Source organism: Bacillus rossius, assembly GCF_032445375.1.
Source record: "Bacillus rossius redtenbacheri isolate Brsri chromosome 4 unlocalized genomic scaffold, Brsri_v3 Brsri_v3_scf4_2, whole genome shotgun sequence".
Taxonomy (NCBI): Eukaryota; Metazoa; Arthropoda; class Insecta; order Phasmatodea; family Bacillidae; genus Bacillus; species Bacillus rossius.
Window position 1 is genome coordinate 37,645,801 of NW_026962011.1, and position 23,819 is coordinate 37,669,619.

The 23,819-nt window shown below is 34.9% G+C and overlaps 1 protein-coding gene across 1 annotated transcript in view; it reads right to left on the reverse strand.

The window, feature by feature from the left end:
* Window positions 1-20,342, reverse strand: part of LOC134542210 (golgin subfamily A member 1-like) — a 52,942-nt gene extending 32,600 nt beyond the window's left edge. Inside the window, exons 1-5 of the mRNA XM_063386286.1 lie at window positions 20,124-20,342; window positions 18,703-18,968; window positions 14,475-14,733; window positions 5,343-5,431; window positions 1,646-1,774 (exon numbers count right to left, since the gene is read on the reverse strand). Coding sequence (XP_063242356.1) covers window positions 1,646-1,774; window positions 5,343-5,431; window positions 14,475-14,733; window positions 18,703-18,939 — 714 coding nt within the window. The 5' untranslated portion in view covers window positions 18,940-18,968; window positions 20,124-20,342. The remainder of the gene's footprint in view (window positions 1-1,645; window positions 1,775-5,342; window positions 5,432-14,474; window positions 14,734-18,702; window positions 18,969-20,123) is intronic.
* Between the last annotated feature and the right edge of the window lie 3,477 nt (window positions 20,343-23,819).

Here is a 23,819-nt window from a genome sequence, read left to right on the forward strand (position 1 = left end):
GCCAAAATCTGCAAATATAGGTTTGGTGAGGTAATCCTGAACTTGGAAAATTGTACGGTAAATTAGTTAAGAAAACTGAATTACATCTTCAATAAAAGTAAGATTTCATTTAAAAAAATGTTACAGCAGAGATGTATTTCTTCAAGGTTTAACTTCTGATTAAACATGTATGTGGAAATGTATTTTTAAACTATAGAGTAATAGCTCTAGAAATTATGCACAATTATATTAAATGCTGGGAGTATATTCAAATATGTTAAGTAAATGTACAAAATTGACCTGTTCATATGACAGTATTTCTGCCATGTAAGTGAAAAGCATTAAGGAAAGGAGGAAAGGGGAAATGCTATGGGCAAAGACTGCAGAGGTGTTTGCTGAAGTATTACACTACATGTACCGGTATAAGAACCTCAATAAACCCTAAACTAGAGGCTGATCAATTTAACAGAATCCTTAAATAAATTATGGATGGTTTCTGATTGAGCCAAAAGCACTTGCAGATCTAACCCAACACAACTATGCTACAAGGCTTTTATGTTGTTGAACTGCTTAAATTATACACTGAAGCAGCCACCTAACATGATTTATTCTTAAAGGTAAATTTTATGTTGGACAGTGATAAAAATTAAATGTAATTCAATGCAGTAATAACAAAACAAGGCATGATAGGAAAAAAAACATAATTATATAATTTTGTCTATTAAAATGTATTCTTCCATTTATAAATCTGTGTGTGTTTTAAATTTAAACAATTGTGTACTAAGTTTGTACATATTTTCAGTTTCTAGTTCTAGCAAATGGATTTTTCTAAGTATTATGGCTGTAGTATGTAGAAAAGGTAAAGAAATTAAAAAATTGTTATATTCATGAATGTCATAAATAGTTAAAGTAAATAAAAAATTTATAGCTCACACAATCCTAATAAGTCACAGCTAAAAGTCTAACGAGTATATATAAAATAAAATTTAGCCTTCAAAATTGCATATTGTTTTTTTTTAATCATATTAATATAATTGTAATAATAATTTGAAACAATTTCAGCACCAAAAAGAAATTGAAACCATGTAATCAAATTACTTTTTCCTCCTTCAGCTAATAATTTTATTTATGTTTTCATTGTATTTCCTTTAACATGTTTACTTGTATTGACATAAGTTCAGTAATTTTAAATATTTATGCAAATCATAGCAATAAAAACAATAACAACAAAAAGTTTGTTTTCACAACAAAATTGTACAAAATATAAAACCATAAAATCTTGACTAGTTATTGCACACTGAACTAGTCACAATATTTGAACATTTACTCTTGAAAATAAATTAATTAGTTGATCTGCTTGTATTATCAAAATAATTTTTATTTTAAGACCTGGCAAGGAAAATGTTTTCAGTAAATGATTACAATAATTACTGATTAACAGAAATATATGCATAATATATAAATATATTAAAAATTAATACAATATCAAGATATTTAGACAAGATGTGACAGGAATTAATACAGGATCTAATAACTTATATCCAAATACAATTATAAAAATATTAAATTTCTCAAGGTGGAGGGAGTGTTTATTACAGAACAATCTAATGATATCAGTTTAAAGTTGACAATATTACAGGCGCTATCTACATTTACTGCAGCTTACTTGCAAATTGCTGAATTCCTCCTCGTAACGCCGCAATCTGTTCACTTCAGATTTCAGATTTTCAATCTGTGCTGCACTTTCCTTCAATGTATTAACTTTCTCAGCAACCTCCTGTTCTTTCACAAGCAGCTGGAAACAATCACAATATCAGGTGAAACAACGCATCATGCTGCAGATACTGTCCATGCGACATGGGAACTCGCCTCCCACACTTCTCAGCCGCCAGCATAGTCCCAAACCACACCTATCAGACAACACACGTATGTTCATCAAGGATTCTCTAACTTGGTATCGGTCAGACTGCTCTTGAGACCAGCCTCTTTTTATATTTCTCATATACTAATGGAACTATTCTCACAGAACCAAATTTGTTCTCTAGAAATGTTGTGGCACTCCATAAAAGGGTATTGATAATTGCAGGACTTTTTCAGGGCCTTAAATGGCCCGCCTACGTGGGCACACACATGGAGTGCAGAGCTTCTTAAGAAACCATTCCATTTGAAAATTGCTCAAAATATCCTAGTGGAATCTGTTTACGAAAAGAACATGCTGACAGTGGATGGGTGGTTATGTTTCCATATTTTGTTTTTAAACTGTATTTTTAGGAGAGTGAAAAGGGCCAAAACGTATGTTTTCTGAATAATTTTTACACTTGAAATGCCCGGTGAAGATTCTTGAAAGCACCCAAAGGTCTTACAGTACACCATTTCTCAACCATCTAATGTAATGGTTACCATACCATTCAAAACTCACAGTTGCACTAGGCACGAGAAGACTGAGCACCAGTTCAGAGCCTAGCGCTTAAGAGGCGATAACGCGCTAGAGGCATCAGCGTGCATCGCACTTATCATCCCGTCTCACTAACACAGATACACCCCACACTAGGTGGGCCACTTAAAATATATGTGTGTGCAAGCAAAATTGTAGATCTACTACTCACAGGAACTTGCCAATTTTTATGTTAGAATGCCAAAAACTTTTCAGAGATAATGTGCTACTGTAAACTAAACGAGGTGTCAAAAAACAAAATGCAAGTTACAAAAGACTGATGGAAATGAAAGTTTCATGACTTCCGGTGCCTTTACTGGATATTTCGTAACTTTCGTGAGCACGCCTTCAGTCGGTGACTAAGACCAGTAGACATCCTGCCCAAAGAGCCATGCAAGTGCACTTCCTCTGGGTCTCATCCAAATTGAAAAATATTGTGGAAGAGTAGGAAATAAATTTTACCTTTTTCTTTATAGTAACAAACCAAAAACTGCACATGAAACAAGTTGATAGTTTGATTCTATCACTTCTTTCATTGATGAGGGGAAAAAAAATCAGGTCATTGATTTCAATTAATTACCATCAATATTAAAATATCACTTAGACATTTTCTGTTATTTGATAATCTAGATTATAAGGCAACCTCTAATACAGATGGCATCTAATAAAATGTGTCCTCAAAAATAAGAAGTGCACAGCCTACAGCTGTAGGTAGATTTTGTAAGCACTTTTTCCTTCTGGAAATGTTCTGGAAACTTCTATCAACATCTGAACCTTTTTAGGAACTTAATGTACATGACATCCTATATGTCCAATAATCGAAAATTATTGATAGAACATTTTCTCATATTCCATGCAGCAAAAATGTTTCAAATGTTTTTAACTCAATGCATCTAGCATTGAATAGATAACTAATTTTATTTTTTTTATGGGTAATGGTTCATGTCATTAAAAATTGTTTTAGTAGAGGATCTGCACTCATCACGGGATATTTGGCTCGGACCTCTTTGTCACACGTTTCCACACGCATAAAATTTTCACCTTTCAAAACTCGACAACCGTCATTCAGGCCAGACTTTTTACAGACAACCCTATATCATTGTATTCGCAATTAAATAGCGCTCATTTTGATATAAGATTTATTTATTAAACAGATTGGTGAAAATAACTGTTATCGATTTACCTGTTTATACCTTCCAACCCAGTAGTTGCGCCAGGAAAAAAATTGACAACCCAACGTTTGTATATTCTACAGGCTTCATACTTTCGGTTGGTATTAAATTTATTCGTTAAACTCATCAGTGCAATATTTAATAAAAAGTAATTTTTCAATTTTTAATTAATCATGGTCTGGCCCGGAATTTTTTAGACAACCACTCGAGAAATATTTTCTAATATATTAAATTTTATATAAAATACTTTTCATTCATTAAACAGATGGGTGAAGGTCGTTTCTAGTTCGGATCTTAAGACTATTTAGGCTAATGGGTTTGGATAATGTTTAGAATTTTTGCAATAATGGATTTGATGTAACTACTAAAAAAATTATTATTTTGTGTTTATGTACATGTAAAGGAATATTATTTATTATTTTTATTCCAACCCCCGGTGTTATCAAACATTGTTTCAGCCCAATGTTTTAAATAATATTTATTTAAGATTTAAAAATTACTGTTATAGATTTTATAGTTTACCTAATATGGGAGTTATTAATTTTTTTTTTACCATTAACCTCAGTTTAATTTATCCTCAGCAGTAATGAATGGTTGGTTGTATCAAAAATTGTTTTTGGCAAAAGTTTTAGATAATATTTATTAGATTTACAAACAATTTGAGCATATTTGATAGTGTACATACTTTTTATATCTCTCACCCCTGTTATTTTCCACTTCCTGCAGTTATGGTTGATCGTATCAAAAATGCATCAAACATTTTTGGTATTACTCCTTAGAATTATATATAATATGTTCACCGGATGTGATCTATTTCATATTATGAGAGTTATAGCGATTTTTCGGTTTTTCAAAAAAATTTTGACATTACTACCCCTTTAGTTGGTTTTGCCCATTAAAAAACTCAACCGAGATTTTTATTACTATGTTTTATTTATCAGTTTGGAAGTGATTTGTGAAAAATTAAGGCAATTATAGTGTCCATAAAAATTATACATATACATATCTTATATATAATACACATATATCTTTTGAGTTGACTATGATATTGGGGTCTATGAAACGAAAAACTATATAAAAATTTTCTGGAAGTCGCACCATGATAACTGCTACAATAGGTAGTCTTTCTTCGAAATTTAACTAGTACTATGTTAAATACAAGTTTGACTTCTGGTATGTTTATATTAATACGTACTGGGTTAAAGAATTTATCACAGTATTTATATTTTATTTATTGCTTAGTATTTAATAATTTTAATTTTAACAAATAGTATACAAAATTATTTGGTCTTAAATTTATATTAATATACTCTGAACACACTAATGAAAAAGAGTCAGCTCAATTTACATACGTAGACTGAAAATAACTAAATGGATCAATTAGTAAGGATTATATCTAAAAATAACCTGAAATGAGATGAGGAAGAAAGAAGGGGTACGGGGGTTAAATCCAATAGTATGAAACAATTAAAAAAAATAACATACTTGTTTCGCTAACATCGCAATACAAATTTTTTAAACAATAAAAATTATACTATTCACCATTAAATAGCAAGAAAGAAATATAAAAAAATCTAACAAAAATGTGAGTTAGCTGTTAATTATTTTGATACATTTTGTAAGAATAATTAATGTCACAGTGAATATAATGATGCCTTAAGCTATGTAGCTTAAAATATTCGTAAATATAATATTGCTATACAAAAGTGTTACATCATGTAATATGGATGCAATAAAAATTTTTTTTTCAAACTTACCAAGTGTTTAATTTTTGCCATTTCCTGAGTTTGAAAACCTTCTAATTGGTCAATATCTTCCTGATACTGAAAAAACTTCTTTTTATATTCTGAAACATCAATGGAGAAATAAAAAGAAAACATTCAAGTAACAAACACAATGTATTTATTAATGATTAACATAATAATTTGTTAAGTGACCATATGAATTGCTCATCATTAAAGAGACATCCATATATAAACCTGTATTATACATATATAATAGATTATAATATAATCTACTCTTAACATATTTTTAAACTGTGTGTGTATATCTATAAGTGCATATTATAAATAAATAAACAGGTAAAAAAATACAATGCCCATGTTAGTAAGCTGAATATAATATTCTAAAAAAAATGTATTCTCACAGGTTGTCAAGATTCTTGGCACATTAAGGGCGCCGTCTGGACGATGGAAGGAAGCCACTGTAGACATTTACCTCTATATCTCTCCTTTAGAAAGTACTTGAGATTTTCAATTTTTGTTTAGGCAGGAAAGGAGTAAAAAGAACACTCGACGTCGGTCTGGTGGATTTAAGTTGTCTCATACCCACCTTGACACTTTTGCTACCCCGCCAATATCACGAAAATGGCTCTTTTCAACCTATGTTTTTGTGCAGTAAAAATCGTCAGAATTTAAGGAACTCACCAGTCAGACGCGCACTAGACCTTCTTGCATTGATTCCTGCATTTAAACAGGCATGTCACCGCGGAAAATCTTCTGAGGCACTAATAAAGGTAAACGTATGCACGGGCGAAACTGCTAGCCACCTCGTGGCGCCCTCTGTAGCTGTACCGGCAGCCGGCTGCTATCTCTCCCGCCGCGGTGGCGCGGCGCGTAGGAGGGGAGTGGGGAGGTGGGTGCGGGCCGAGGCCTTGCCTACTCAGGGCGATAGTGGCCCTTCTCCTCCTCTTCCCCCTGTCGATCATCAAATATTTACTTGATTATAGTTTTAATAAAAATACGCATTTACAATCTTGGTTCTAACCTGGTGAGGGCAAAAATAAATTGCGAAAAACCACTAGAAGACTTTCATACTCTGTTAGTTTACTTTTGAAGAATAGCTTACATGTTATTTTTCTCTATTGTTCTTTCAGTTATTCCTTCATCAATTTAATTGTGATTACAAAAAAAAATATTGTTGGTTTTATTACAAATGTGACTTGCGATTTTTCAAACGAGAGAAATTTTACACAGAATTTTTTCCATGTTTTTACATTTTGTTAAATTCTATAAGTACAAATGATCAGAGAAAACTTGTTGTTTATGAGGTAAAATTGAACTCATTAGTACGATATTATTATACTGTAAGTTAGGACCATTAAAATATAAGGTAAAGCTTTGATCCGTATGTAGTCGAGTGACCTTCAGAATATGCTTCTACTAAGTGATTACTGAGCTTGCCCGCACGTGTTTACCATAAAACCTTAGGCCTATGTGTATCATCAAGTAGATTTGTAAAATTAAAAACAGTATTTTTTTTTGTCAGAAAATCATTCGAGAATTACTGATGAAAGGTGCTGTTATTTGGCCTAAATTTCTTAAAGTTAATTTAAGAATGCAAAATATTTTTAAAGGATAGAGCATGTAATTTCAATTCCAAGTTGAATTTTTAGAATTGACATAGTTGGTCTTATTTTCAGGACAAAATTTGTACCACCTGAAATATATTTTACTCACACTACTACAGCAAACCTCTCTGAAACAAGGTAGGCCTGCGTTTTTGTGATTCATAGACATGTGTATAAAAATAATAAATAAATACACTGAACAATTAATTTTATTTCAGAACTAGAAATGGCAATGAATCAGAAGCTGAAAGTAATCGAGGAACATTCTAGAGAGAAGCAAACTATGGTTCTGTAGTTGTTCCAGTTTCAAGAGATCTTGTTGAAGGGTGAGAAACTAAATCAACACTAAAGCTTAAAATAATTTTCAATATTTTCTTAATTATACTTATATTGGCATGTAGAACTGTGAACACACCACATTTTAGGAAAACTCAGTCTTAAGTCAGAAGTTGGCAAGAGGTAGCAAGAAATTTCGTTTAGGATGTCTGGGCGAGTTGGTATTTTATCAATCAATTCAGCAAGTGTGTAACATTATTTAGTTCAATATAAATATATGTATTTTATTCCATACGTCGTAATAAATATAACAAAATGGAAGCCATTTTATATGAAACTATACATAATTCATTTTTCAAGTGTTAGCATATGGTATTTAAAGAAGAGACATTCTTAACAAGCTTAATAGTATTGTATTACTTTTCTAAACGTAATTATGTATTGAAATGTTACTTTTGGAAATAATTTAATGGCATACATATCTTAGCCTTTTAATTAAGTTATTAATTTTATTTTCAGAGAAAACTTAGTTTCTCTTACAATTCTTCAACCAGTACCACCTGACAACAAAATTCCTCCAGAGAGTTCGTCAACACACCACCCAGACATAGGCCTATCACCCAATAGGTATGACTATCTTGTAATTTAGCTCGTTAAATTACTGCACAATTTTCTTACTAGTAATTTAATGAGGTATTATTGTACTCTTAAACAGGTCTTTCATTTACTTTTCAGAGTTACAGTCATTTATGATCAAAGTGACTGTCACAAAAAATTTAAACAAGATAATATTATCATACAAACACAAGCAAGTTCATCGTGGAAGAACAGTTAATGAAATACCCTCAAGAAATCTCTCTGAGCTCTATGGCTGTGATTATTATGATGTAAGTGGTATTGAACCTCTTGACCAAATTTCTGTTGAAAATTATTAATTACAAATGAATTATGATTATTTTCCCAGTTCTTTTGTAAAAGAACATTCTCTGACTGGGTGAAGAATATTTGATGTCAACCATTTATTTAATTAAATAAGAAGAATGAGCAGGCATAACAAGGCATTAGATTGTTCGTTTGAAAATATTAAATTGATTAACGAACAAAGAAAAGGTATGGAGAGTGTGTATCATTTCCAGTGCTCCATGTGTGGTGTGAAAGATAAATTAGTCTCGGACAATCCAAACAAGAAGTGTATGGACATTAACAATGCTTGGGTCAGCAGTATGCTACTAACATGGCAATCTTTTACCCAAATGAAAGAAATTACATCATCGCTAGACATGCCTTGCTGTTCTAAAGATAAATATTACAAATGTGAAAGGCAACTACAGTCTGTTATACATGACGTAGCATGGCTTCGAATGGAAGAAGCAGCGAAAGAAGAAGCTCGCCTAGCAGTGGCTGCAGGCTCCGTAGATGCAGAAGGGATTCCCCTTATTACTGTAATAACTGATGGAGCTTGGTGTAAACGATCATATGGAAATTACAATGCAATGTCGGGAGTGGTAAGTCTTTTTCATTATCAATCATTTATACTGTTTGCATATCATCAATAGTCAATCCACTAAATATTTGACTGTGTGTATATATTTTTTCCCAGGCTTGCATCATTGGTGCTCTAACAAACAAAGTAATTTTCATTAGTGTTAGAAATTCATACTGCTGCATCTGTACCCATGTGGAGTCAAAGGATATACCTGTCAGTGATCATGTTTGCTATAAAAACTGGAACAAATCTGCTACAGCAATGTAATCAGATATAATTGTTGAGGGGTTTAAGTGTAGTGTTGCAATGCATGGCGTTAAATATCACCAGCTGATCGGTAAGAACCTACAAGAAACACTTCTTGATTATTTTTTGCTAACACATTTTCCTTTCAGATATTTTATTTTAAATTTGTGTGTGTGTTTAACTATTTTCACTACATACATCTTTAAAAGTAGATAACAAAAACATTTTTTTTGGTAGTTATTGAAAGAGTTATAATACATAATGTATTTGTATTATAGGAGATGGTGATAGCAGCGTAATGCGCCAGCTGGAGAAAGCGAAACCTTACGAAAATACGTTCGTAATACAAAAAATAGAGTGTGTAAATCACATTCTCAGGAGTTACCTCAGATGATTACGCGATATTGCTACGAAGACTAAAAATACATGTGGAAATGTTCCCATAGTGATTAGGAAAGCATTGTGAAACAGGCTACTACCGTACTACGTCTTCGTTATGCCATCACGTGTGCAATTAAATACAGAAAAGGTGAGAGAGGAATAACTGAACAAGAACGTGTAAAGGAATTACGGAGTGATATTCACAATGGACCATTTCATGTATTCGGGGACCATTCAAAGTGCAGTGAACGAGAATACTGTTGTGATGGTTCTAGAAGCACAGAAGATAATATAGTTACAAGCATGAAAAGTATGGGCATGTGGGGTGAAATAATGTCAGCAAATAATCTGGTAGTTCATCATGCAGAAAGTCTCTTGAAAAACATGACAACAAATAGAGCTGAGTCTTTTAATAATACAGTTGCAAAGTTTGTTATTGGTAAAAGAGTCAACTTTTCTCTCCGTGGTGGATACCTTACCAGAAGTGAACTTTCCGTGATTTCGTGCAATGCAGATGGTAACGAACAACCAAAATTCACAAAAAATTCACAAATCACAGTCCTGGTGAATATTCAAAAAAAAATATTTAAAAGCAAAAAAAAAATTCTGCTGAAAAAAAAGAGGCGCTTGGAAAACCCCACAAAGAAGACTAAAAAGAAAATTAACTTTTCAGAAGACTCACATTATGGCAATGTTTCTCAGATACGAGACATGAATCCTGAAGAATACGAAAAGAAAAAAAGAATTTTTGAGAGGACTTCAGTGTGACAGCAAAAAAATTCAGGATATCCAGTCATCAACCACTGGACAAAGGCACTGTATCTTGTGGAAATGTGAAAGAGCAAAGAGTTTGACGGCTTCAAATTTCGGAAAAAATATGTCGAATGAGAGAGACAACACCGCGCTCTAAAACAGTTCAATCTATTTTATATTCAACCTTCTCTGGAAGCAAAGCAACTAAATATGGAATTGAGAACGAACCTCATGCAGTCACTCAGCTGGAACAGAAGCTGGGCTTAGTCATAATTCCTTCAGGACTTTTCATTGACGAAAATATGCAATTTCTAGCAGCATCGCCTGATGGGCTCATTGGTAGTGATGGCATCATTGAAATCAAATTCCCTGCAACTGCCAAGACTATGCTTCCTGAAACGGCAATTCTGGAGAAAAAAATTAATTTTTGTGAACTGAAGGATGGAAAAATGCATCTCAAGATCGGTCATATGTATCTACATGTACCAAATTCAGGGACAACTTCATATTGCAGGTCGCAAATTCTGCCTTTTTGTCGTTTCGACTCCAAAAGGAATGCTTTTTCAGAAAATCACAAAAGATGACCATTTATGGAAAAGTTTAATGGAAGAAAAACTTATACAGTTCTACATGAATTCATTACTGCCAGAGTTGGTGGACCCAAGATTAACCCGCAATCTTCCCATAAGAGAGAACCTAAATAAATAATAGGTAACAATTTTATTCAGTCTTCAATGAAGATATTTAGAAAACACAGCTGTTTAATTTCAACTTAAATATTGGGTTTTACAATGTACTTTTTATAGGACTAGTATTTATACAGGTAATATGCCAAGTGTCATTCTGATTGGGAAATGATGTTTAACAAGAAAACCAGTTTAAATGTGCTCGTGCATATGTGTGTGGTGAGTTTGGGAAAACTGAATGCAGAAGGTGATTTCAAACAGAACATGTAAAATTGGTATCTGCATAAATAAGAAAGTAAAGGTGTGGACATTGTTGAAAAAAAATGTTTATTTTTGGATTGTATGTAAATACATTCAAAAATTTAATTATTAATCTTTAACACAGTTCTATACTTAAAAACAATTTTATTTTGTGGGTTATCTCTATGCATTATTTTCTTCTTCTATTTTGTTTGGTTTATGGATTCTTAGGTAGGTATATTTCGAAGAAAGACTACCTATTGTTATTGAAGCCGTTACCGAAGCCATCGTGAAATCAAACGTTTGTGTGTATATACATATACAATTTATGGACACGATACTGCCTTAATTGTGCACAAATCATTTCCAAACTGATAAATAAAATGTAATACAATTTTGGTCGAATTCTTTAATGGGCATAATCCCACCAAAGGGGTAAAATGGGGAAGGTTTTGATTAACTTAACAATCGCTTTAAATCCCATAGTATGACAAATATTGCATCGTTTGAACGTATTATAACTCGTAGAAGCAATACCAAAAACCTTTGAATACATTTTTGATATGACCAACCATAAATGCAAGGGTCGGAAAAAAAACATGAGTTTTAGGACAGAAAAGTTCGTAACTTCCTTAGTGTTAGTAGACACATCATCAAATCTGTTAGCATAGTTTGTAAATGTTATAATTTTTAACACAATTTTTTGTCTATAACAATTTTTGATAAGCCAAATGATTGCTCAAGGGGTTGTAAATAGCAAGGGTAGAAATATAAAAAACTCAATTTATGGTAAAACCCTTAAAAAATGAATTATATAACAATTAATGTTAAATGTATATTTTTATTTTTATCTAAAACTTTGGTCCAAAACAATTTTTGATTAGACCACAAGTTGAAAAAAAACTCATGTGGAGATAAAAAGAACTAAACAAAACTTCCGTACCATGTACCTACACTATCAAAGTCATTCATATTTTTACTTAACTTTCTATATATTGTCAAGAACGTTTATATGAAGTAAAATATTATGTAACCAGCCATTACTGCAAGCCGTGGGAATAAAAATGGTTAAAAGACAAAAAAATCATAACTTTTTAGTTGATATACTATCAAAAATGAAATAATTTATTGCAAAATTCCTAAACATTATCCAAAACCTTTGGCTGAAACAACTGTCGATACGACGAACTATTTACAGTTATAATAGAGGTTGAAAAAAGTTTTATATTTCCTATAAAATATGTTGAAATTTATTTTTAACTATCTTCATATTATCATAAACAATGATCCAGAGCAAATTTTTTTGTGACCACTTATTAGTGCAAGGTATGAAAAGTAGTGTTAGAAGGTAATAAATGCGTAGGCGTAATATGAAATACGTTCTATGTTATTCAGTCCTGGATGAATTGAACTAAATATTTTAAAATAGTTTTGGGCCATGGAATAAGACAGTGTTCATTCGATCAATTTTGAATATTGTAGAACGTACAGGATGCTTAAAAATTTTCAGAAGTTTATAGAAGTTTTTTGAACATTTCATAAAGCGATAGGTACTTCGAAATCTACCTAAAACTGTGCCGAGAGGGATGGATTTTGATTACCTAATTTATCATACTGTGTAGTGCAGTGCTTACGAAGAAAGTTGAATGACAAAAAATTATTTTGCAGCTGCCTTGAAGAAAAGGTTTTTTGCTGTAAGGTATATTTTTATTTTGTTACTTGAAAATTTAATATTATTGAATAAATATTTTTCTTTGATTTAGATTCGTTTCATTTTTATCAAACTTTTTTAAAACTTATCTACTTTTTATTTCATAGTCTACCAAACATTCTTAAACTTAAAAAAAAATTCCATTATCAAAACTCAAAATGTAACAGCCGTTAGTAAAAATGTGTGTCTTTTAAATTATTTGTATTTAAAATATCCCTACTATTGATTTTAGTCTGGAAATTTGCCTGTTTGCCTACGTATTTTTGACACCCTTGTGACAATAAAACTGCCGGCGCCCTTGGTGCAGAAATGCTGTTAGTTTAGTAACCATCAAAATTAAGAAAAAGTTCAAAAGTTAAACATTTTTGGTATTAAATATATGTAAATTAAAATGCTCATTTACAGCGTGACTGTACTGGTGGCACCATAGAGGTTTTCAAGTAGTTTTGCGAATAACCGGGAAAACATCACATTTTAATCAACCATCAATGTAAAGTAGTGTCCAGACATGAATTTTTAAGTCAGTAATTCAGACAGAATTATTTTTTACGTATGCAGTCACATTTGTCTGTGTGACATATACACAATAACTTAGTGTTAACACGTTACTATCAACCACTAAAATAAGTATTTTGCTATATCGCTACACTAAACATATATGCAATTGGCAAGCCGGCTACGGTAAACTAAAAGACGCAGAGTGATTCAGACACATGGCGAGGTGGCAGGGCGGCTCTTATCTGGCCAGCGGGGAGGAGGGTGGGTACTAGTGGGATGGGGCAGTGAGGAGGAGGAGGAGATAAGAGTAGTTCCGAATGTCGCCACTCAGCTCCGAGCAAGAACGACATGTATGTACGCGGTCACGCGTTTACTCTCTAGCCAGACGGCGCCCTTAATATTACAGACCACCTCACGGAAGGGTAATTTGAAAGAAATAAAGAAAATGCAGACTCCATACAACACCCCCTAGATGGCTAGTTCAAAGGGAGCCTTGCATACAGTATGTGACTAAGCATTAAAACACCATCTGAAAAGAAATGCTTTCACTGTCTGGACGATATCAGACTGGGGCACAACATTTTCCCCTCAAATTACTATCGCTCGGGAATTTATATGACTTTAACCTGACCAACTCTGACTTCCCTAACTTTTCCGACTTTCCAGGATGTGGACACCCCGCTATTCTTTGATTTCAAGTTATTTAGCAGTTGGGGAATGACTCTCTGTCAGGGTAGTGGGCCAGTACCCAGCAGTATCACTCTCTACATGCAGAGCGGGAAGTATGTAAGCCTGATCCATTCAGTGCACACAGCAAAAAACAATGAATGGTTGCAATGAGGAGGTTAAACAAAATAATCTCTGTGACGTGCAAAGCACTTTGATAGCAATAGTTAGACATTTGTTGAAAAAATTGTTTTTTTTTTATTAATATAGCCCTGCGAATGTATTAAAATTAACTCTGGCAATCGTGTAAAATTTGCGTAGTTACATAACTTTTCAATAATTTTACTTAATTACAAAGATATATTTCACACAATTAGCTGAGATTAATTTTATTTTGGCTTATTTCTCCATGAAAAATTCTTTAAAATTAATGCCAATTTCACATCACAATTTTAATCAAGAAACATGCTTTACACACACACAAATTCTTGAATCTGAAAAGTAAATTTAATTCTAAATTGTGGCTGGCTAATCTAATGCAAAACATTAATTTACACCAACGAAAATAAACACGTCAGTTAATTAAATAAGACAAACCTTCAGCTGTTCTCAAGTTTTCTTCGAGACTCAGTTTTTGCTTAATCACATCCAACTTCTCTTCCTCAAGAACCGATTTTTCTTTCTCCAGAATCTCTGTACTTCTAGCCCAGCTTTCTTCCTTCTCACACATCAGTTTCTTGAACTCTTCCTCTCTTTTCTCCAATTTCTTACTCCATTCTTCCTCTTTCTTTTGGAGTATTTTTCTCCATTCTTCCTCACGTTTCTCTAGCTTCTTAATTTCTTTTGGAGTGATTACCTGTAAAAAAAAAAAATCTTTATTAAAAATTGAATACAATACTTTTTCACATTCATGATTTATTTTAAAACAAAAGGATGGTTAAAGTTTCATGAAACCTTTAAGAAACCAAAATTACATATTAATGTATTATCAAGTTATCAAATGTCATGCAGAAATAAAAATTAAGTGTTTTTTTTCCCCCTTCTTAACCTTTTGATGACTTTTCATAAGTAAACTGACACAAACATTGCAAATACTATCTGCCACTGATTTTATATTGCCCACCTTGACAAAATAAGCTTGTTTTTATCTCAAGCCTGTTTTAAATGTAGCTTAAACTTGGTATCAACTGTGCTATTATTAAAACATTACAGTGAAACCTCATTAATACAAACCTGAAGGGGAGTAAAATATTTCAGTTTGTAATAACGAGGTTCATATTAATGAGGTTTTTGAGCCAATAGGTAGAATAAGAACTCGATAAGAAATATTGAATTCCTACATGTCAGAGCACTAAAAATGTGGAATATTATTATTGTAATAGAAGCCAGATATTGACATGCACACTAACAAAATACACTTAGAAGCAATTTTAATAGTTTTAATAAAATATACTATAACAGACTGATAATTAGTATACATATACGTATGTATGTATTCTTATTTAATTTGCTTCCAAAGTTTTGACAAAAATGATTAACATTTACCGTACAGTTAATTGCTGTTGAGTGTATAGCAATTCTTATGCAAAGTATGCAAGATATATTTACATAGGTTTAAAAAAATCATTAATTTTTTTCTGGACACACTTATCTCTGTAAATATCATTTACAGCAGAACATATCTTCTCAAATCCTGCAATCAAGTCAATTGGCACATCACTTGCAGCAAGTACATTTTCCAGTGTACGCAAAGCACTGATTGTGTCACTTTTGCTTGGAAGTTTATGCACTACCTCACCATTGTCGTCATCACCATCATTATCCTGACTTGTACCACCCTCACAAAGTGACTGTACAGCGTCAGCCGTTGGTGTTTCCTGTAATCCTCGTGAACCAACAAGATCTTCTGCAGTTAATCTTGCACTGGTGTACACACTGTCATCAATATGAACAAACTCATTGAAGTCATTATCAACTTGCACATGTTCTTTTAACTCTTGCCAATCCTCTAAAGGTTGATCACAGTCAGGTTCTTCAACAGTTTGCTGGCCAAAACCACTTTTTGCAAAGCAATGCACAATTGTCTTTTGGCTGATGCTGTCCCACGACATGGCTATACTGCGGATAGCATCCAAAACTGACCATCTAGGAAGCTCAGTCTTTCCTTTTTCACACTGCCTGATAAGGTATTTCACCAAGCGCTGTCTGTAGTTTCTTTTCAAGCACTGTATTATACCTTGGTCGAGTGGTTGTGTCACACTTGTTGTATTTGGTAGCAAGAAGAGTAAGGTAATGTTTTCCAACTTCATACCATGAGCAGTATGTGCAGCACAGTTGTCCAACAATAACAAAATTTTGCGATTTAGAGTCGCCATTTTCCTGTCCAATTTTAACAACCACAACTGGAAAATTTTTGTGGTGACCCAAGCCTTACTGTTTGCCTCGTAATCTACTGGCAGGTTTTTTGCTGCAACATCTTTGAAACATCTTGGCTTGGCAGACTTGCCAATAACCAAGGGTCGAAGTTTAGTACTGCCATCTTGATTACAACATAGTAAAACTGTAAGACGAACTTTACTGTGTTTACCGCCATGGCAGTTTTCACCTTTTACGGTTAGAGTTTTATTGGGCAACAGATTGTAAAAAAGCCCTGTTTCATCCATATTAAACACATCTTGTGGTGCAAATTTACTTACGATGGACTGTACTGACTGAAGCCAGTCACTCGTTGCTGTTTGGTCGACAGCTGCAGATTCGCCACAAATGGATTTTGTGGCCAAATTATGCCTATCTTTGAAGCGTTGAAGCCATCCGTTGCTGCAATGAAAATCGTCAATTCTGAGTTGCAGTGCCAGCTGATCAGCCTTTTCTTGGATAATAGGCCCGGAAATTGGAACTCTGGCGGCGCGCATTTGATGAAACCACTCCAGCAGTTTGGCCTCTAATTCGGAATGTTTACCGACGCGCATCCTTTTCTTAGTTTGATTACTACCTTTCCTGACCGCTTCTTCTATTTTATCTGCTTGCTTTAGAATTGTACTTAAGGTTGATTTTGATATACCAAACTCTTCAGAAAGTTCTGTTTTCGTTTTTTCACCCTGACGAACTGAATTTATTATCTTAATTTTCGTCTTCAATGCAATTTCCTTGCGTTTACGTTTTGCCTCCATTTTTATGTGTGTACGTACAAATTCTAAAGTTTAATAAAATTCTCACGAGATAATTCACTTAAACTTTCATTACAACGTACACAAATATTAAACACGTTAGGCGTAACATATATTTTGTTTTTATTGGTCCGGCACAGATTCATGTATACAAAGGAAGTACAAAATCGAACGTAAATACCATCCCACGTGAAGTTCGATATATCGAATATTGTACAAACGCGAGTGATTTCTGAACATATCGAACACACGAACGAGTGATTTTGAAAACATAGAGTTAAAAACACACTTCGGAGACTCAGGCGGGGCCGTATCTTTGTGGTAATCTTTGGTTCGTATTAAACGGTAAACATGACTGTTTGTTTATACGGACGGGAATTGTTATTGTTCGCTATACATAATAACGAGAATTTCGTATTAACCAAACAAATCTTCATTGTGTTTAATGGGCATATTTCACGGGGAAATAGTAATAGGTAATATTAACGAGTAATTCGTAATAAGCGGGATAATATTAACGAGGTTTCACTGTATATATTTTGCTTAACAAATTTCAATCTTAAGGTAAACAAGAAGTTCATTAATTGTAGTTAATTTTAGTGATGTGAACAAAACTGCATAGAAAATTATATGAGTATGTATTTAACTATGTGAGCTTTTCTACAATTTGTGACTTTCTGGAGACCTGAAGTGACATGTGTGACCCAGAAAGGATGTGTGATGTGTACGATACAGCTTACAATTAATTTTCTGCACATATCAGAACATTATATATTGGTTTTTCCTCCCTTCCAAAACATAACATTAAATAGGAAAAATAGATTAGTAATGGCAACTTGAGTAACTTAAGTACTTAATATAGTGTAACTCACTGCTTTACTAAATTATTTTCAAACATAAAAAAATTATTCAGAGATAAATCAGCATTGGCCTGTACAAAAATTAGCTAACTTAAATTGTTCAATATCATAAATTACTTGAAATATTGCAATGTCCTATTACAGAAGCAACAAATATACGAGGAACTCAAAAATACCATTTTCATTTTTTTCCAGAACAGCTACTCTACAAAATTAAATTAGAAAAATATATCAGAAAATAAATAATGCATTTTCAGGTTTTTTTTTTCCCCTATTCTTTCTAGATAATCATACTGTTCTATTAGCACACAAACCGTTAAAAGCTGGAACACGACCGGTCACTGTACGGTCCATATGGACCAGTGGTACCAGAAGTGGCCCCTTCATGCTCAAGAGCACCAACATCACAAAGGGCACCCCGGCTCTTTGTACCACACAATCATTAGCTTGATTGACTGACCTGTGTGAACAACTTAACCAGCAACAAAGAGAGCATTAATTTACACTGCAGTCAGAGCCTTTCTACCACCTCATGACACGAGGTGGTAGAATAGATAACACTGTTATCTATTTATGAATAGTTTTATTAATACAGACTGTCAAAATTCCAATTTGAAATACAATTTTTTTAATTTATAAAACAATGACAGTTCAATTTAGTCATTACGGTTGTAGGTTTGTGCTATAAAATTTGTTTTAATAATCTAGTTAAGAAAATTCGAAATTGGTTTGTGAACGGCGTAAATCAGTCGTTTTTGCAAGCTGCAGGTACGTACAGTTTAAGGACCACTGACTCACCTTCCCGTCCGCCAGCCGCAGCTCCGAGCCGTCCTGACAGGCGAGGCCGACGGGGGAGGCACACCGGTCATCCTGCACCCCGTCCAGGGACGCGCTCCCCACGCTCGACCCGGATTCCCGCCTCGAGTGCCGGCCCCTGCTGCCGGAGAGAGCGCCCTTCTGCGCCGGGAGGGGCGGCAGCAAGGTCGGGTCGCTGCCGGTCTCCTCCTTGATCTTGTTCTTCAGCCCCGCGAACATGCTCGCTACCACCGCCTTCACCTTGCCCTCTGCGAAAAAAAAAAAATGTTCCATGCTTTAGTCGATTCATGCTTAAATCAACACCTTTACAGCTCTGCTTAATAAAAATTTCCAATAATTTCTGTTTGCCAAAAGAGAATTTATGTGAGCCATGTGACTTACATGCATGAGTTGTTCTCATTACACTAAAATTATGTTGTTAAAAATCCACACCATTGCTACCAAACTATTCATGTATAAAGGTCAGGCCACAATAAAGTGCGACATAGTTGCATTTTTTAATATTTAATATTAGATCAGGAAAAATAATAAAAATTGGTATATCAGGCTTTAAACTTATTGCAGACAAATTACATTGAGGACATAGCAAAACCATTTTTTTAATACTCATGCTCAAAATTAAATATTTTAAAATTTTTGGTCATGGAAGGACAATAGTTTTTTTAAAATTTATTTAATTCCAATTTACTTTTTGTCAAATATTTAATTGTGGGCCTATGTTAATTTGTATGATTAAACAAGAGAAAAAAATGACAATTTCCAGGCATTTTTTAAAAGGAAATACCAAAAATTATCAAGGTATGAAATTGTAAGTTCACATTTTCCTAAGCATTGTAACATAAGTTGAAAGTGTGATTTCTCATAAACTATTACGTATTTATTAACGCTGTTTTCAGGGTGAATAGAGGAACGTCTCTAATGGTGGAAAATTGTATTTTCGTTATTTTATTTTAACCTTGCGGAAAAGCCATGACGTAAGATATTTACCATAAATATAAGTAACCTAACCCTAGTGAACATTTTCACGGTAGCTATCACAGTATTTCTTATAGTAAAAATAATGTAACCTGTGATTCAAAAGAAAAATTACATGACTATAATGATGCCCTATTAATGAATGATTTGAAACATAAAAATTAGAAACTAAAAAACTTTGGAATTCTTATATTTTCGGAAAAGAAACTTCTTTAGAATTACCCAATGATCTTACATTAAGTATACATTATCGCTCCTAGCCTCCTCGCCAAAATTACGTAATAACCACATTTGATTACATTAACCAAATATCAGATTACAGAATTAAACATCCAAAAACTTAATTTTGTTTATTTTTTCAAAACACACATACTAAGTTGTGTAAAGATACATAAGGTTAATACTATAAAATCGAAGCCTAACAGCACCTTAAAAACTTAGTGAAGACAGTCCAGTTTTTAAAACGTCACACTCTGAAAAACACATTTCATTTGATGTATATTAGACAGCACGAAAATTCTGATATCTTAATCTCACTAAACGCCCACAAATTCAAAAAAGGTAAGTCAAAACATTGTACAAAGTAAATCGAAGCCAAAGTGTATCAAAAAATTCAGCAGTGAACACATCACCAAAAAATCCCTTCACCAAAGAAGACAGCTGCTATATGGAATTCAATCATAGAATAAACATGTATTCCAGAACCTAAAATATATTCTGCCACATTAATCATAAAAATAAATGATTCAAGTGATAGAAAACTAAACATTTTAAAAATACAGCAGCTTTTCTGCTATAAGTAATTAATTGCTTAAAATTAAAATTTTAACTTAAATAAATCATATAGATGTTAAAATACTTATTATATTACAGTAAAAGAAGATTGCTACATGTTACTGAGGAGTAAAAGACAAAACACGCAGATGCAGAGCCCAGGTGAATATGGTTGGATGGAGGGTTGATGAGGAAATGTACACTTGACGTCGTCCAGCCGAAAGCCACCCATAGCCCGACCTGCAACCGCAAGTATCCGACCCCGCTAACAGAACGCACCCCTAGCCATGGCCCACCCGAGTCAGGTGAGCCTCCGATGCCAAGGTAGAATCAAGGGCCGTGTCAAATTAATTAAACACCTCAACTCCAGTTCATTCACAATCAAACATAAATAAATAGTAAATCCACTATTAATTAAAAACCCTGCCCAAGGAAAGTGCGACGCAGGAGTGCCCAAGTCACTCACGTGTGAACTTACCATAATAAGTTTGTGAGTGCCTCCTTTGCGGCCTTCAGCCTTAATTAATTATAGCGTTGTGCTAACGTAAATATTACCTCCCTGTTTTTTATGCGTAACTAGCCACTGGAACAGTCAGCAAGTGATGAACAGTCTCTGGTGTGACTCTTCACATTTAAACTTAATTTACGTAAATTAGCTAACCATAATTATTAAAGAGTATCTGCCAATCAGATTAATTAGGAATAATGAATGTATGAATTTAGAGCTGCTCTCAGCTTCTTATTATTAAAATAATTTCCGAATAACTGGACTTTAGCAACTTTGGCGCGAGAGAATACTGAAACCTTCCCTCGCGCCAAGGGCAAACACCATTACCGAGCGACTCGCGGACCGGAGCGGACGTGCATTCCACGGGGAGCCATCATCCTTTGTCCATACTGAACAGTACATCTGGTAATTATAATCATACAAACCAAACATATTTTCTTCATTTACATTAATTCCCCATGTGTCCCCGGTCATTTTACGGTGTAGGGCCTAACCCAGCCGCTTAACTTGAAACTCCCCGCACGAGACATTACGCAAGGTAGTTCACCTTGACGCCACTCCCGCTGCCTGTCTAAGTTTTTAAAGTAATTATTAATTTGAAAAGTGATCTCAGGGGTTTTAACGGGGGTTCGGCCTCGTGGCTGCAGGCAGAAGCGCGTCGCGGTTAGAAATCCACCCGGGCTGTTCAGGCCACTCAGGACGCCTTATAAATAAATGGTAAACTGATTGACACGACCCTGCACTTTATTAAGAACCGTTACACGTAGTGGTCCAAGTACTGGCCGCGTCTGTTGTCTGACCGTGGCGACACGCGAGTCTCTAAGCGTAGACGATGTGCGCGACCAGGATAGGTTGCAAAATGGTATTTGCGAACTTAAGCTGTGGCCGTTATCGGCGTGAAAGATGCGGCGGATAGTCGCGGAGTTGCAATGCTGCAACAGCTTATGCAGAGATTGACGTTATTATACAAAACAGCACATACGAATGAATGTTCTAAAGTTAGTTGCAATTTAACCTGTTGCAAACCATAAAAGTCCCGAAAAGTACGTAGGTCCGGTTAGATACAAACATACACGTTAAAGTCACTAATTAAACAGTTATGCCGTGGTTTGACCCAGGGGCGCAACAACTAAATTTTCAAAGGGGGGGGGGGGGGGCAATATACCTTTTAATAAAGAATCATCGATCCCCCCTATTGAAGCGGGGGGTCCGGGGGTTTTCCCCCCGGGAAAATTTGTATTTCAAGGTGGAAAATGGTGCTATTTAAGCAGTTTTATTATCTAAAAATTAATTACACAGCACTATCTTTGCCCCTGTTTGCCCCCACTTCAAGGTTCCAGAGGGGGGGCAAAATTCCCTCCCCCCCCCCCCCCTGTTGTTGCGCCACTGGTTTGACTACACGTAGAAGTTACACATTTAAATTAGGTAAAAGTTAAATACGTAGATTAACGAGAGTAAGAACTCGACAAACGTGGCTGGCTAAGAGCCTTCGACGATAACGATTACTTGGCTTTGAAGCCGGAAACTGCAAATCTCATTTACGCTGTCCTTAAACTCTGGACATGAAAATTACGTAATAAATGCAAAACTCCCTGTTGTGATAAATTAATTAGTTAAGGAGTCGCATGAAAATTACTTGCGACTGAGTGGGGCGCAGAGCTGATTAAAGGATCTGAAGAACTTACACTATTGCTGAGACTTGGATGAGGCGCGAAATCTGAAGGCTCTGTGTGCGCGGAGCGACCGACCCCTGCGAGTCCCCGACGGCAACTCAGCGCGAGGGCGCCCTCGCGCCTAGACACGTGAAGCGCGGGAAAACAGCCCCGACCAGTTTTGGACTTAAATTACATATTTCACAATATATGATTATAGAACAATTGGACATAATTTTACTTGAATTAATTATCTTTTAATTGTTATTAATTTGGTTGTTTTTGAGTTAAAAGAATAATTTACTGATTTAGTTAGCGCATTGCCACACCCGGCCGGGCGCTGTAATCGACTTGACGTTCGTCGCGGTGCACTTACACTCACTCGTCGGATATCACGCTTGGGCGTGTTCGATGCACTTTAGAGTAAGTGTTGTTGTGACATAACGGTCTTAGCGGACCAGAGGGACCACCGGCGGTTGGCGTCAACCTTATGGCACGGGCAGACTCCCGCTACCAATGAACTTTTATTGAATTTCGAGTGCACAGGTGCCGACGACAACTACGTGTAAACTTTGTATATAATTTAACTGAAGGCCGCGTTTCACACAGGTGAATCCGGCCGCCACCAAGTTAGCAACTTTCGGGATTGGCCGCCTCCAATCAAACTCCCCCTTAACCTCGGCTGCCTTGAGGGCTTAACTTGTCGCGGCCTCGTCTCTGGTGAAGCTGTGGAGACGGGGTGGACGTCGCTCGGTCGTTCAGTTGTTGTGTTGTTTGCCCGGCGCCAGCTCTTTGGTAGAGCAGCCTCACACTCTGAGGCGGGAGTGGAGCGTTCGGCCCAGTGCAGCTGACCGAGGACGTGCTGACAAGGAGTAGCTAGCAGGAAGATTGGGTGTAGAAGAGAGGGATGCCCGCGGTCTCACGAAGAGTCGCTAGCGGAAAGGTTGGAAGTTGGGGAGAGGGACACCCGCCGTCTCAAGAAGAGTCACTAGCAGAGGATTGCCCGCGGTCTCACGAAGAGTCACTAGCTGAGGAGAATGGGAGAGAGGCTAGGCTTGTTAGCCCGCACAATTTATACACGTTTCGTCTACAATCATTTGTGTTAAAGTTTTACATATTTCTATCTCTTTTGATCTTTTGCATATTACAATATTATTTCAACATCTACAAAACATACTTACGATATACAC